Source organism: Megascapheus bottae, chromosome 17 (assembly GCF_031878675.1).
Source record: "Megascapheus bottae isolate mThoBot1 chromosome 17, mThoBot2.hap1, whole genome shotgun sequence".
Taxonomy (NCBI): Eukaryota; Metazoa; Chordata; class Mammalia; order Rodentia; family Geomyidae; genus Megascapheus; species Megascapheus bottae.
Window position 1 is genome coordinate 44,319,523 of NC_143525.1, and position 12,303 is coordinate 44,331,825.

The following is a 12,303-nucleotide window of genomic DNA, read 5'->3' on the forward strand; positions in this document are numbered from 1 at the left end:
TGCCTTAAAGAAAAAAAAAAAAGACAAAAACAAATAGCCATCCCAAGCTGGGGGTGTGTGGATCAGCAGCATGTACTTTGCAAGCCTGAGGCCCTGGATTCAATCCCCAGCATCAAGAAAAAGCAATGATCTAGCAACAAGTAACATTTCACTCTGATCACCGATCCTCACTCCTCCTGTAAAGGATTCTTCCACCCTACAATATCTAAGCTTACGCTCCGCAATCAATGCTGCAATGTATAAATTAATTTTGGGGGGTGTTGAACCCAAGGGTCTCCAGCATGATAAGCAGATATAATACCACTGAGCTACATCACAAGCCCATGAATTAATAACTCTTTAATATGATAACATTTTGTTCAAATTAATAAATTTAACATTTTTTCTCCTTATATAGAACATATTTCATCACCTCAAAATTTTAGTGTTTTAGTATTCCCTTTAGGCTTTTTCCTTATGACCAAAGTATAAACAATGTTTTAACAAATTCTTATAATCTGACTTAATCATATTCTTGTTGGCTATTCAGTTTGTTTCTATGTATCCTATACCAAAATAAAAAGTAGGCATGCAAAAATGGGTATTACAGGTATTTTAAGCCATTACTCAAAAATATGATCACAACACAATAGACTGTTAACATATACCAATCACTGAGTATCAGCAATATAACGCTTCATTCTTTTATTATATGAACAAGCACATACTCATGATCAATGAAACTTGTATGATATCAAATAATTTAGGAAATGTTGGAAATTAGCAGCACCATCTGTTCTTGAAATAGCAAGAAAAACATCACACTAGAAAAGGGTACTTTACAAAGTCATGATGCCAGGGGTCTGGGGTGACTGAGGAAAACGCTGGTTCTAGGAAAACAAATCTCTACGCCAGAGTCAATGATCTGATGATTGATGTTTTAGAAAATCCTACTAAAGAGACAGGTGGTGGTGGCTCGTATCTATAATCCTAGATATTCAGGAGGCTGATATCTGAGGATCATGGTTTGAAGCCAGCCTGGGCAGAAAAAGCGGTGAGACACTTATCTGCAATTAAACTATTCAGAAAAAGCAGACACAGTGATGCTGTGGCTCAGGTGGTAAAGCACTAGCCTTGAACATAAAGAGGCTCAGGGACAGCACCCAGGCTCCTGAGTTCAAGCTCCAGAACCTGGTGGGGAGGGGGAAGCCTACTCAAGTAAAAGTAAAAAATAGTACATAATACTTTGCAACAAGGAAAGACTAAAATTCAGCTACTTTAGCATGACTCAACACTTCCCCTATGAAAAAAAATTCAATTCTGACTGGGCGCCAGTGGCTTACACCTATGTAATCCTAACTACTTAGAAGACATCTGAGGATTGTGGTTTGAAGCCAGCCCAGGCAGAAAAGTCCATGAAACAAACTACTCAGAAAAGCTGGAAGTGGTTCTGTGGCTCAAATGGGAGAGCACTAGTCTTAAGCACAAAAAGACTCAGAGACAGCACCCAGACCCTGAGTTCAAGCCCCACAACTAAGCCCCCCCCAAAAAAGAAAAAAACTCAATTCTGAATTATGAAATTGGAAATAAAAATAGTTTTTAAAAAACACTCACTGGTAGTCCCTAGGAAACATTTAGTAGAGCACAATTCACTGGGAAAATACATCACTTTTCCAGTTTACTTAATAATTCACTTTAAAAAGCTGTGTTTTCATCACAAGTGACTTATACAAATTTTAATAAGCATTTTAAAAAGCTTAAATGTATTTCTAATATCTAATATATTCCTTTGATTTTTCTTTAACATTTAGCCCTGTCGACATAATTACTGTGTCAGAATAAGAGATAGTTTGTGTAAAGGATACACATTTACACACATTTTACAGCAACTTGTACCCTACATCTACAAAATTCACATTTATAATACAAGCAAAAAGTCAAACTGTATACTCTTTATTTTGTCCCCTTATAAAAAGTTTAACTTCGGCACCAGATTTAAAAAGCCCTCATAACCTAAGTATGGAAAACCCCCATTTCCCAGTTACATTTCAGCAAACACAAACAGTTTTCCTATGCTGATGTAGTAAGGGATTTCCAATCTTCTTCTGGCCTCTAAGTCTTCGTCTCATGGTAAGTTTAACAGAGTTCTTTCGCTGTGAGGTGGTAGGAAGGCTTGCTGGCTGAGCACTGCTACTTCTACTTAAGCCATTTCGTCTATGTTTCTTCATAAGGGGGCCAGAGTTGGACTCTTCTAGTGTCCTTTTGAAATTTGCTGGAGGGGTTCTTTCAACTTCTTGGGCTTTCATTTGAGCAGGTGCCATCTTTAAATTTTTTTGGTCCACAGTGGTATTTGTTGAATTGGTAGGCACCAGGCCAACTGACAGGGTATTATTCAAAGAATCATGTATCCTTAACGTCAGGGCTTTAGTGCAATTTTCCTCAAGTGCCTCTGGATCTTTTGAGGGTAAGACTACAGCCTGGATATTCCCTCGAGCTATCTCAGCTGAGACCTCTAAAAAATTCTCTGAGAAGGCATTACTACGAACAAGAGCAGGTATATGGTCCACGGAGTTGAGCTTTGTCCATGGATCCTCTTCTAGTGACTGAAAAACAGGAAGATTAAACAAATAAATGATTTATCATAGAACTCAATAAACCCATGATGTATAATATCAGGTTCTTTATGAAGTAATTAAGATGGCAGAAACACTGTATGCACTCATTAGTTCAACTTGTATTTACTCAACTATGGGCAAGGGGTTAACTGGAGTAAAAAGAGACAATAAAGGTTCAACAATCTAAATAAAGTGTTAAGTTTTATGAGATCACATCATCCTGACTACTGCTGGCTAATCAAATTAAAATTCTTCACAAAAGATCCTAAAAATACTCATAAGCACACATTTACTAGCCCATTCATCCTATATTCAAATATGAAGATCCAAAGTACTCTATTCTGGGGGCCATGAGTTTAACCTAGTGGTAGAGTGCTTGCCTAGCATGCACAAAGACTGGGGTTTGATTCTTGGTACCACATACATAGAAAAAAGCCAGAAGTGGTGCTGTGGCTCAAGTGGTAGAGCTCTAGCCTTGAGAAAAAAACCCAAGGACAGTGCTCAGGCCCTGAGCCCAAGCCCAGGACTGGCTCAAAAAAAAAAAAAATCCTATTCTGTTGAAATATGAGTTCTATGTATATCAATAACATATAATGCTGATGTGATAGCTATGATTATTTTACACAAAAATCCTGTATTTTTCCACTTGGACTGCCAAAAAATGATTGAGGGTGGGAAGGTAGCTTAGTGGCAGAGTGCTTGCCTAGCATGCAGGAAGCCCTGGTTCAATTCCTCAGTACCACATAAACAGAAAAGCCAGAAGGGGTGCTGTGGCTCAAGTGATAGAGCACTAGCCTTGAGCACAGAAAGGCTCAGGGATAGGACCCAAGCCTAGAGTTTAAGCCCCAGGACTGGCAACAAAAGGGAAAAAAAAAAAAAGATTATGAGAACCATCCCAATTTTCTTGTAATTAGGACCCTAATTTTCTTATCATTCAAAAATGTCTACCAGATAAACATTTTCAATTTAACATAGAATGGCATAATTGGGATAAAAACATATCTATTCAAAGACAGATCTTATGTATACTTTAAGTATCTAAAACTTTTCAAGTATCAAACTCAGTTTTACAGGTAGAATGACCTTCTTATATAAACAAAGACTAGTTAGCTTAGTCTTCTATAGAATGAAGGGACTAACCAGAATGAGGGATGATTTGTACAGTTATTTACCTTTTCTAAATTCTAATTTACAAATGTTAGTGTAGAAATGTGATATACAATATTAAAACAACTATGCATATGATGGAAACTCAGGTAGATAATACTTTGCAAATGTAACACAAACACTAGACACTACCAACTAAGGAAAGTAGGATGTGTGATGGGACTATCTGAGACTGGAAGAACGAGGCTCAGTTAACTAAACAAGTAAAAGTCACCTGGGGAATGTCAGGTATTTTCTAAAAAGCTTTACAGTTGATTGACATGTACAATCCATTTTGAATACAATATTCTAGATCCACATATACTTAGAATATCCTTCCATGTCCAGACAAATAGGAATATTGTCCATACCAAACATAAATTTCCTAACTAATCATTGAATAATTTCCTATACAACCATTGAATAGTTTCTCAAAGAAAAAGCTGAAGTACAAATACTAATATCTCCCAGAGTGTGCAAAATTTCCCCCAAATGAACTCAACCAAATTCATAAAATAACATTTTAGTAAGGCCATACAATTCCCACTTTTTTGTGTGTGTATGTGCCAGTTCTCAGGGCCTGGGGAACTATTCTTGAGCCTTTTTGCTCAGAGCTAGCACTCTATCACTTGAACCACATCTCCCCTTACGGATTTTTTGGTGTTAGTTCGTGATAAGAGTTTCACAGACTTTCTTGCCAGGCTGGCTCTGAACCATGATCATCAGATCTCAGTCTCCGGGATAGCTAGGATAAGAGGTATGAGCCACCAATACCCAGCTTTCAAACCCTTTTGTGAGGCAATAAATGATGACATATTGCCTGGTCTTTCTCCTATATACAATCCCTTACAACTAAATAACATAGCCATTTAAAAGTATACTCCCAAATCAAACTGTTTCCTTTAATGTATCTAGAAAAGATAAGCTAAGAGGATACACAAAATACTTCAAAATAAACAGACATGAACGTGCTTCCTAAATGAAAAGTAAAAAAAATAAATAAAATACAAAACTGTAGATCCAAGCCAGGCAAGGAGGCTGGCTCATGCCTGGAATCCTACTCAGGAGGATGAGATCTGAGGATCGAGGTTCAAAAACAGTCTAGGCACTAAAGTCCATGAGACTCTTATCTACAATTAACCACTGGAAAACCAGAAGTGGCACTGTGTGGCTCAAGGGATAGGATGGTAGCCTTGGGCTGAAGAGTTGAGGGACAGCACCCAGGCCTAGAGTTCAAGCCCCACGACCAAAAAAAAACAAAAAACAAAAACAAAACCCCAAAACTGTAGGTCCAATGGAAACTAGAAATGAGAAAATGTTCCAAACACACCACTTCACCTTTCTATTAAAAATATCATTCTCTTTCTGGAGCCACTGTCTCATTTATTATATGCTACAGATTTATTGAAAGCTTGCTTATTCCTGTCTGTTTTTATACTGAATGTTGGGAAAATAATCTTAGTTTAAGGTACTAGTGCTGTGATAAGTATAAAAGAACAGTATCTGCTCTCAAATACTTACATATGACTTTCAATAACATCAATAATGAGAGCTTATGTGAGTTTAACCTTCTGCATAAGTAAACTTAAAAGTTTAACCTGGTCACTTAGCATTCTCCACTTGAACACAGAAAACTAAGTGGAAAAAAAACTGGGCTGGGAATGTGGCTTAGTGGTAGACTGCTTGCCTAGCATGCATGAAGCCCTGGGTTCAATTCCTCAGTACCACATAAACAGAAAAAGCCAAAAGTGGCACTGTGGCTCAAGTGATAGAATGCTAGCCTTGAGCAAAAGAAGCTAAAGGGACAATGCCAGGACTGGCAACAACAACAAAGTCAGAGACCAAATGTTCATATTGCTCTAATAGAGAAACCGGATATACAGTTCTGAAGCAGAAAGCTCCTACCTGCCAAATAATTGTATGCCTCTTGTGACAAAACTATGTCCAGAGACACAAGAAAAAAGGAACTAATCAAATCTTTCATTTAAACACAACATAGTACTCTAGTATGGAAAACAACAGACATTGGATGGAAGTTTTTTATAAAAGAAAAACAAGGGAACAATTTCAGAGTTAAGACAATTTATTATAATTTTTTATTCTGTCTTTAAATTCACGGATTATTATTCTGACACTGTAAGTGCACTAGCTGAGCTTGTCCCACTTCCTCCTTGAACTTTTCCTGTTACTTCTCATTTTATTGGCATTCTGTGGGAACACATTGCATCTGTTAGAACAGGTAACTGCTTAGGCTTCTAAGACTCATCTCAAAATAACTTGTATTTTTAACCCTTCCTGAATGTCATTAACATTAAGAGATTTCTTCCTTAAAACACATACTTCAAAGTTTTCACTGCTTTAGGGATATCTTTAATCTATTTTATAATCTAATATTAAATAATTACAAATTATGCTTATAACACCACTGAAATAGTTTTAATTTTTCTGAAAAATTTGTTTACACTAAAGAAAGGATGATGTCGGGTACAGGGGACTAACACCTATAATCTCATCTATGCAGGAGGCAAAAACAGGGAGGACCACAGCTTACGGCCAGTCCAAGTAAAAAAGTTTCCAAGACCTCTACTTCAACCAATAGCTGATACAGTGGTGTATGCTTGTTAGCCTAGCTACTCAGGAAGCTGAGACTGAGAGGATCAGGGCTCCAGCTAAGTCTAGAGTTCACAAGATTCCATCTCAGCAGAAAAAGATAGGCATGGTGGTATGTGCCTGTCATATCAGCTACAGGAGGGACCAATAAGTAGGACTACAGTCCAAGCAAGTCTGGTCAAAAAGACCCTATCTCAAAAATAATCAGAGGGGAAAAAAGTTGGAAATGTAGCTAACATGTGTGTACAAGGCCTCAAATTCTAAGTCCAAAATCCATTATCACACCACATATACGTACTTATAGATTCTCCCCCCCCACCCCCCGTCTCTCTTTCCTTCTCCTTCCCTCCCTCCCTCTCCCTCTTTATCATTACATTTTATCTACTTTTGTTTGCTTTTGTCAGTCATGGGGCTTGAACTCTAGGCCTGGGCACTGTCCCTGAACTCTTCAGCTCAAGGTTACTGTTCTTCCACTTGAGCCACAGTGCCATTTCCTTATCTACATGTTCTGTTCTTTTCTTTTCTTTGCCAGTCCTAAGCTTGAGCACTGTCCTTGGACATTCTCAAGGCCAGAGCTCTACCACTTGAGCCTCAGCACCATTTCGGGATTTTTTCTATGTATGTGGTACCGAGGAATCAAACCTGGGTCTTCGTGCATGCTAGACAAGCACTCTTCCACTAGGCCAAACTCCCGACCCCTTATCTACATGTTCTTAAGCAAAGGATAACTTTAACAAATAAAAGATAATTGTAAACACCCACTTTCAAAACAATTAAACAAAAACAATTTAATGGAAACAGATTTGTGTTATTACTTTCATCAGAACAAATAGTTCTAATTATTCCAATTATTGATATATAATATTCCTGTTGATCTATTATTTCAATTATTGATATAAACATTTTCTCATATCTCATACTTGAGAAATAGGTATAGGTAAATCTTTTTTATTTTTTATTTATTTATTTATTTTTTTTTTTTTGCCAGTCCTGGGCTTGAGCTCTGTCCTTGGACTTTCTCAAGGCTAGAGCTCTACCACTTGAGCCTCAGCACCACCTCCAGCTTTTTTCTATGTATGTGGTACCAAGGAATCGAACCTGGGTCTTCATGCATGCTAGGCAGGCACTCTACCACTAGGCCAAACTCCTGGCCCAATAAATCTTTTTTAGATAAGGAGATTTTGTTTGGCGTCACATTCCTGGGGATCAAATGAGCCTCCTGCCTCAGCCTGACAATTTTTTTTTCTTTTTTATGTCAGTCTTGGGCTTGAACTCAGGGCCTGGGCACTCTCTGAGCTTTTTTGCTCAAACCTAAAACTCTATCACTTGAGCTACAGCTCCACATCTGGCTTTTTTGATCCTTAATTGGGGATGAGTCTCACAAATTTTCCTGTCCAGGCTGGCTTTGATCTGTGATCCTAATACTTCAGCCACCTGAGGATTACAGATTTGAGGCACCAGCACACAGCTAAGAGAAACTTTTTTTTTGGGGGGGGGAGCTTGGTTATGAGGCTTGAACTCAGGGCCTAGGAGCTGTCCCTGAGCCTTTTTGAGCTACAGAGCCACTTTCAATTTTTGATTGGTTAATTGGAGATAGGAGTCTCACGGGGACTTTTCTGTCTCATTTTTTTGTTTTCTGAGAGTCTCAGTATGTATCTAAAGACCTGGTCTTGTGGGCTGGTGGGCTGAGAGTGTGGCCTGATGGTAGAGTGCTTACCTACCATGAGCCCTCGGTTCAACTTCTCATTACCTGGAAATGGTGCTCAAGTGGTAGAACGTTAGCCATGAGCAAAAAAAAAAAAAAAAGCTCAAGGACAGAGCCCAGGCCCTGTGTTCAAGCCCCAGAACTGGCAAAAAAAAAAAAAAAGACTAGTCTTGTACCCATGATCTTTCTGACTCAGCTATCCGAGTGCTGACGTTATAGTAACACACTCCAATTATTCCTGGTTTGAAAAGGAAGAAGCATCTTTAAGAGAAAGTATAAAATAGGGCCGGGAGTTTGGCCTAGTGGCAGAGTGCTTGCCTAGCATGGACGAATGCCCAGGTTCAATTCCTTGGTATTACATACATAGAAAAAAGCTGGAAGTGGTGCTATGGCTCAAGTGGTAGAACTCTAGCCTTGAGAAAGCCCAAGGACAGTGCTTAGGCCCTGAGTTCAAGGCCCAGGATTGGCAAAAACAAAACAAAACAAAAAGTATAAAATGTGATGTTAATTTTCAAACGAAAAGATTCCACTTCATTTTTGCCCCATCTATATGTAAAAGGAAAGCAACCATTTGTGTATGAGGTCACAATATCCTAAGTTAACTTTTTTAAATTGCCTGATGATATATATAATTCTGCTTAATTTCTTATCTCAGTAGTCAATATGCATTTTCAGAAGACCAGAATTAGCCATGGGTTTATCTTAAAGCAGTTACCAATCTTAGATAGCTGAACAATAGAATGAATACACAAGTAAGTTCTAAATAGTTCAGAAAACTGTAAATATGGTAACCATTTAAGTTTATCTCTCAGCATGACCTCAACTTACACACTTAATTTGCATAATAAATAGGAACAAAACTAGGGAGTATGAGGCAGAGAGATCAGAGGTTCTAAACTATCCTGGGATATACAGTGAGACCCTGTCTCAGAAAAGAAAAAAAGACAACCATCAGACATTCTATTAAAATGTAATTTAAAAACTACAGAATACCTTGACTGGTGGTGTAGAACATGGAGAAGGAGTCATCACACAGGTTTCTTGACTATTATAAGAAGGGCTGTTAGTCAGGTTCAGATAGAGCTCATCTTCATTGGTGAAGTTTTCCTGATTGTCCACTTCTGGAGAGATGCAAATTACTATGGCACTAGTATTATCTGCTCGAAGCATGCGCTGTCTCCAGCGGCCTAGCGCACGATTCACAAGCATTTTGGCACAAGACTGTCCATGCTCACCCTGTATTTAAAAGAACAAGAAAAAGAACCTTATCGCATACTTGGCTGCCAATACATTTTTATCAAATTAAAAACTAAATGATAAGCCCGGTGGTGGCTCACACTTGTAATCCTAGCTACTCAGGAGTCTGAGATCTGAGGATCAAGGTTAAAGCCAGCCCAGGCACAAAAGGACCTGAGACTTTTATCTCCAATTAACCTCTAGAAAAATGGGAGGGAAGTGGGGCTTGGCTCGAGGTGGGGCAGGTCGGTAGCCTTGAGCTGAAATGCTCAGGAACAGCGCTCAGGCTGTGTTCAAGCCCCATGACCCACCAAAAAAAAAAAAACCTAAATGATAAAATATGGCCTAAGTAATTAAGCTCCTAAACAATCAAGCATTATCCAAAATCCCAGTGAATATGCTAGAACAGGATATTTCTCCATTTTCATAAAACTAAGTCTTATCCTATGGTTATAATTCCACCCATGTATGCTAGGCATAATAGTACACGTTGTAATTCTAGCACTTGGGAAACTGACAGAAAGAATTCAAGTCAACTAGGGCCACATAGTGAAACCATGTTCCAAAACAAAGAAAAAAAATTACTCATGGGCCTAGAATGTGGCTCAAATGGTAGAGTAGCTGCTTAGCAAACACATGGCCCTGAAGTCAAACCAAGTGCCACCAAAAAATAATTTTATTTAAAATGTTTTTAAACATTTTACATTTCAAATCTAAAATTTTTTTCTTTTTAATGTTAACTATGTAAAACAATATAGACGTTACTTCAAAATGAAATAAACATGGGGCCGGGAATTTGGTCTAGTAGTAGAGTGCTTGCCTAGCATGCATGAAGACCCGGGTTCGATTCCTAGGTACCACATATATAGAAAAAAGCCGGAAGTGGTGCTGAGGCTCAAGTGGTAGAGCTCTAACCTTGAGAAAGTCCAAGGACAGTCCTCAGGCCCTGAATTCAAAGCCAGGACTGGTAAATAAAAAAAAAAAAAAAAAAAAAAAAAAAAGGAGTGTGTGGAAGAAACCAATTATTATAAACATAGCTCACAGGGCTCCGTAGTAGAGTGCTTGCCCAGCAGGCATGAAACTGGGTTCAACTGCTCAGTACCACATAAACAGAAAAGCAACAAGTGGTGCTGTGACTCAAATGGTAGAGCACTACCCATGAGCAGACTTAGGGACAGAGTACAGGCCCAGAGTTCAAGCCCCAGGACCAGCAAAAACAAAATACGAACAACAATAACAACAACAAAATGTGGTTTATAAATTAGACACTTGGGCATGGTGGAAAACTTACTTCAGAGGGCTAATTTCCTCCTAAAATAGGAGCTTCTGAGCCTGGCATGGTGGTACTCACCAGTAATTCCAGATACTCAGGGGACTGAGACAAGAGGATCACAGGAGCCCACAAGCTTAAGAATAACCTTCAAAACAGAGAGAGAAGCCAGGCACGGTGGTTCATGCCTGTAATCCTAGCTACTCAGGAGTCTGAGATCCTCAGATCTCAGTCCAAAGCCAACCCGGTCAGTAAAGCACTAAAGTCCGTGAGACTCTTATCTCCAATTAACCACTGGAAAATCAGAAGTGGTACTGTGGCTCAAGGGGTAGGACAGTAGCCTTGACATGAAGAGCTCAGCAACAGTGCATAGGCCCAGAATTCAAGCCCCACGTCTCACACACACACACACACACACACACACACAGATCTCATCTCTCAGAGGGTGTGGTTTAAAAGAAAGAGAAAGGAAAGGAGTGAAGGAAGGGATAGGGAAGAATTGCAATAAAATAAAGCACCAATTATCTAGGGATAGAATAAAAATGCATCAAGGAATATAGTAGGCCTTACTTATATTAGTATGTAATATGTTCATATATGTTTTTGTAAGACCTTGATTTGATCTCCAGCACTGCCAAAAGAGGGAAGGATGAATGCAACTTAAACAAAGAAATATAAACAACTCTCCTTGTAAATACTATAGTGAGACTAATCCTCTGAATCCTAGCCAGAGTAACTCCATAGTGTAGCCATCATTTGGCTGTTCTGCATGCCAGACTACAGTAAAACACAGCCAGTGTTTGCCAAGACCAGCAGAATCCCTGAACAAGGACTGAACTCATATAAACATAACTGGGGGGCTGGGATGTAGCTCAGTGGCAAAGAGGTTGCCTAGCAAGTGCAACATCCTGGGTTCAATCCCCAGTGCCAAAAAAGAAAAGACAAAAAAAAAAAAAAAAAAAACATAACTGGGTCCTATTGTCCAGTATGGTTTCATCTGTGTCTGTGCCTCACCTTAACCTGTATTCAGTACTTTTGACTCTAGGTGGCAGTATAAATCCAACTTTGCATTAATTCTACTATAGATTTAATGCCATAAAAAGCAGAAGTTTGGTGTGTTAATTATACAAAGGAACCAAAAGGGTAACCACAGTGTTTCACAATGCTGATTTTACAATTTAGTCAGATTGACCTCCTGTATTGTTTGTTCAACAGCTTTCAATGAGATTCCTCAGGCCACACAGAAAAGACTGGTAAGCATCAAAGGTATGGTTATGAAGTTTTGGGGGCAATGATGATATAAAAGATGAATATCCTTAGTTTATATTCAAAACATCTGACCAGAACATTATTTTAACAATATCAAATTATTGAGTCACTTCTTACCATCAAGTATTTCTTTTCTTCTTGGTCCTGGCACATTGAGATGGCATCCTGAGGTGGAATCATATTCCATAGCCCATCACTCCCCAAGATAATATACTTGTGCTTCTGGGGGTCAAGTGTATGGACACTTGTATCTGGTTCAGGGGATACCACAAACTCACCACTGAAGAAATCATAGCTCCACAAATCACCTGGGGGAAGCAAAGAAAAGATGCAAGAAATAAATATACAAGCTAACTGTATGACAACATATTAAAGGAGAAAATATTCTCACAGATGTAGAAAAGCATTTGATAGTATTCAGAAGTCCATTCATAATTTAAAATGTCTAGCAAATAAATAATAAAAGAGAACTC

General features: G+C 38.6%; 1 protein-coding gene across 2 annotated transcripts in view; it reads right to left on the bottom strand.

The window, feature by feature from the left end:
- Window positions 1-324: 324 nt before the first annotated feature.
- The window catches only part of Ppm1d (protein phosphatase, Mg2+/Mn2+ dependent 1D), a 35,378-nt gene continuing 23,399 nt past the window's right edge, over window positions 325-12,303 (bottom strand). For both annotated transcript variants that reach the window (XM_090351174.1, XM_090351173.1), the window contains exons 4-6: window positions 11,948-12,138; window positions 9,049-9,291; window positions 325-2,582 (exon numbers count right to left, since the gene is read on the bottom strand). In XM_090351174.1, the coding sequence (XP_090207300.1) occupies window positions 2,028-2,582; window positions 9,049-9,291; window positions 11,948-12,138 (989 nt within the window). In that variant the 3' untranslated portion in view covers window positions 325-2,027. The remainder of the gene's footprint in view (window positions 2,583-9,048; window positions 9,292-11,947; window positions 12,139-12,303) is intronic.